Source organism: Onychostoma macrolepis, chromosome 04, assembly GCF_012432095.1.
Source record: "Onychostoma macrolepis isolate SWU-2019 chromosome 04, ASM1243209v1, whole genome shotgun sequence".
Classification (NCBI taxonomy): Eukaryota; Metazoa; Chordata; class Actinopteri; order Cypriniformes; family Cyprinidae; genus Onychostoma; species Onychostoma macrolepis.
In genome coordinates this window covers 27,609,303-27,612,120 of record NC_081158.1, presented here as the reverse complement: position 1 = coordinate 27,612,120, position 2,818 = coordinate 27,609,303, and the positions used below count along the sequence as shown (strand labels likewise).

At 36.1% G+C, this 2,818-nt stretch overlaps 1 protein-coding gene across 2 annotated transcripts; it reads right to left on the bottom strand.

The window, feature by feature from the left end:
• Positions 1-1,042: 1,042 nt before the first annotated feature.
• Positions 1,043-2,536, bottom strand: mrps33 (mitochondrial ribosomal protein S33). Of its 2 annotated transcripts, none has more exons than XM_058774251.1 (3): positions 2,415-2,536; positions 1,447-1,667; positions 1,043-1,360 (listed from the first exon to the last, which is right to left on the bottom strand). In XM_058774251.1, exons 2-3 carry the CDS (start codon positions 1,659-1,661, stop codon positions 1,255-1,257), a joined length of 321 nt encoding a protein of 106 aa, XP_058630234.1. In that variant the 5' UTR covers positions 1,662-1,667; positions 2,415-2,536; the 3' UTR covers positions 1,043-1,254. The 2 variants fall into 2 exon arrangements, with proteins under 2 accessions (XP_058630234.1, XP_058630233.1); XM_058774250.1 differs by lacking the exon at positions 2,415-2,536 and adding an exon at positions 1,893-2,251.
• Between the last annotated feature and the right edge of the window lie 282 nt (positions 2,537-2,818).

Sequence of the window (2,818 nt, the reverse complement as noted above, 5' to 3'; positions counted from 1 at the left end):
AAAATTCTGATTACTACCCAGATGTGGATAGGAATACAGCAGCTGGCACATACCTATATTAGGCAGAAAAGGCATATGCACAGTATTATTTCAACAGCTGTGGAGCATGCCAATAAATTTCTTCAGAATAAAGGACCAGAATATGAACATTAATCAGATGATGATTTGGCTGTAAAAATGGTCAATGTCCCAACTACGTAAGGCTCTAAGTCACACCAGATGTTCAACTTTTACGTGGGATTGTTAACTTTTAAATGCTGCAGTTGTTTTTATGACCATAATTGTGTGCAAATATAGTTAACACTGAAAAATTATGTCATTGGCTGTAAAACGTCCAGGAGAGTAATTTGATTAGTAAAATGTACAAAGAGAGAAAAGATGCAAGTCACGCTGACTTCAAAAATGTACTACAAAACTAAGAATAAAGAGTATGTTCACTTTCAATACAGCTAGAATAAATCAGAAATTTCCCAAAATAATACTTTAGTAATCCAGTACAATTATTCAAGTACTTTACACTCCTGCAGATGACTGATGCTACAAAAATTAAAAACCATCCCATTTAATAAGATAGACAATTCTGCAAAATAGATCATGGAACAGGAACCCAATCTGGTGCACAAGAAATTGATGACCCTGTTACACCTATCATTGGAACAGTTTTAAGATGCCTTTTTATCACATTAGGGAAAAAAATGACCGGATTTAGGCAGGTTTACGGAATGGCATGCATGTCTCCCACAATCAAAATTGTTACTACACAAATGCATGATCCTGACTGACATATTTCCATTATGGGTCCGTTACAGTATGTGGTGTATTGATTTGTTGGGACACATTACAATTTAATATGAATTATTTCTTGTATGTAGCCCAAGCTTTGGCCTAAGGTTTATAGGCTCTTTCGGTGTATTCTTAGGAAAACAAACCTAAGAGGTGTTGGTGAAGTATTCTGAGGATGTCCCAACATTGTAAACTGGCAAAACTCTGCAGAAAAGCATGAGAACCATGTCAAGGTATTGCTAAATGAACATGCAAAATGTACAAAAATGAACATTTAATTTCCATCACAGACACCAAAGGTGAATTCAGCATTTGTGTTTTTCTTTCACCATCATCTCTGCTAATAGAACATGTCCCCACAGTCATAAACATGTCCTGTTGACCGTACAAGTACAACTCGTGTACAGAGCTTCTTCATCGGATTCTCCATTCATAATGTCCTTTCATAAATAGTAGATGAAATGTGCTGGTCTACTTCTTCTTTGCAGCTCTCTTCCCTTCTCCCTTCTTAGGTTTTCCTTTACCCCGCAGTTTCCTCAAGCGTCTCATTTCCTCCTTGAAATCCTGGTGCTCATCCCTAAAACAATACCAAAGAACCATTAACTGCAAAAACAGAAGATTTTGAATTTCGAATGTTCATAGGTTCACTGTAAAAGAGCTTACCTGAAAAGCCCCATGAATCTGAGCTTCTGGGTCATAGAATAGTAGATCTTGTGTGGGGGGTACCAGTCATACACTTCTTTTCTCTGGGCCAGTGGGGGTTCTTTAAACAACTCTACCACTTTCATAGATTTGGAGTCTGTGTGACGGGCCACATCTCCAAATATTCGGGCACTCAGACGGGCCATGCGCAGGGCATAGCTAGACAGACCAGCCATCTTCACCTAACAGAGTATACACAGATAAATGCAGTAGAATGCATAGAATGATAATGTCTTATTTCTATGAATGCTTTAATGGAAAAAATATAAAGAACAATTTATCAAATATAATACCATTTTAATATCTTTAAAACACAGTTGTGCATTTTATTAAAGAGTCTGCAGTTGCTTTGTATATATACACGTTACCCAAGTTAGCAGATAACAGGTTTAAATGTGTATTCTTACCCTTTCAAAAATCCTGAAAGAAGCAGTCGAGGTCCAAAAATATATGCTTTATAATAAAGGCATGTCGACAGACATGGAGTACTGACAAAATATATTCAGTAACTATTTTGAATATTCATTTATGGTTAGCTGACAGTTCAACCTTCACACGCTCAAACACACACTGGAGAACGTGAATGGCGCGCATGCGCGAAGAAGGTCAAGCACTTCCCCTATCAGTCTCTCAGGTCCTTAAAATAACAGTAAAATGTGTTTAATCGGTCATGCACTATGCGCGTTTTTCACACTTCAAATTTCCCCAGGCTAAATTTGATAAAAAAATAACGAGAAGAGCCTTCTGTTATACTGTAACTTACTTGTGCTACAGATTTCTTTCTTTATTTGTAAACACCACTGCTTTAAGTACCTGGCCATAGACTACAATTTTCAATTATAAAATAAAAACGATTTCGTGTAGGCAGTCAGTTATTCGTGACTTAAGCTTTACAGAATTAAATAATACATTTAATTAAGTTTAAATACCTTTTTAGCTTGAGTTGCTTAGCCTCTTCACTGTAGAAAAGGTCTTGTGCGTCACAGGAAGTCGTACGCCTGTGTAATCATTCCGTATGCGAACATATGCCAAGATAAGAGTTCTGTCTTGATAACTCATCACAAGTCCGTGTGTGCTGTGATTATTTAATCATTAGACTAACTTTGATTTATATGTATTTAAATTTAACATTAATGTTAACAGTTTCGTTATTAAATTTCTTTATTAAACCGAAAACCCAAGTATTGAGCATGTGATTATTGGACAATTCATAAAAAAATAATAAAAAAAAGGCTTCTTTGAGACCTCTTCTTCTTCTTCTAATTATTATTCTCATATAAAACGTTTTAAAACCACCCTACAAGGGCTGCGTGACGAACACTAGATTTGTTCT

Bases quoted from the DNA above. Each gene is read 5' to 3' on its own strand.
- mrps33 (XM_058774251.1), bottom strand. From the start codon at position 1,661: ATGGCTGGTCTGTCTAGCTATGCCCTGCGCATGGCCCGTCTGAGTGCC. The intron at 1,361-1,446 runs GTAAGCTCTTTT...GTATTGTTTTAG, and splicing joins AGATTCATGGGGCTTTTCAG to GGATGAGCACCAGGATTTCA.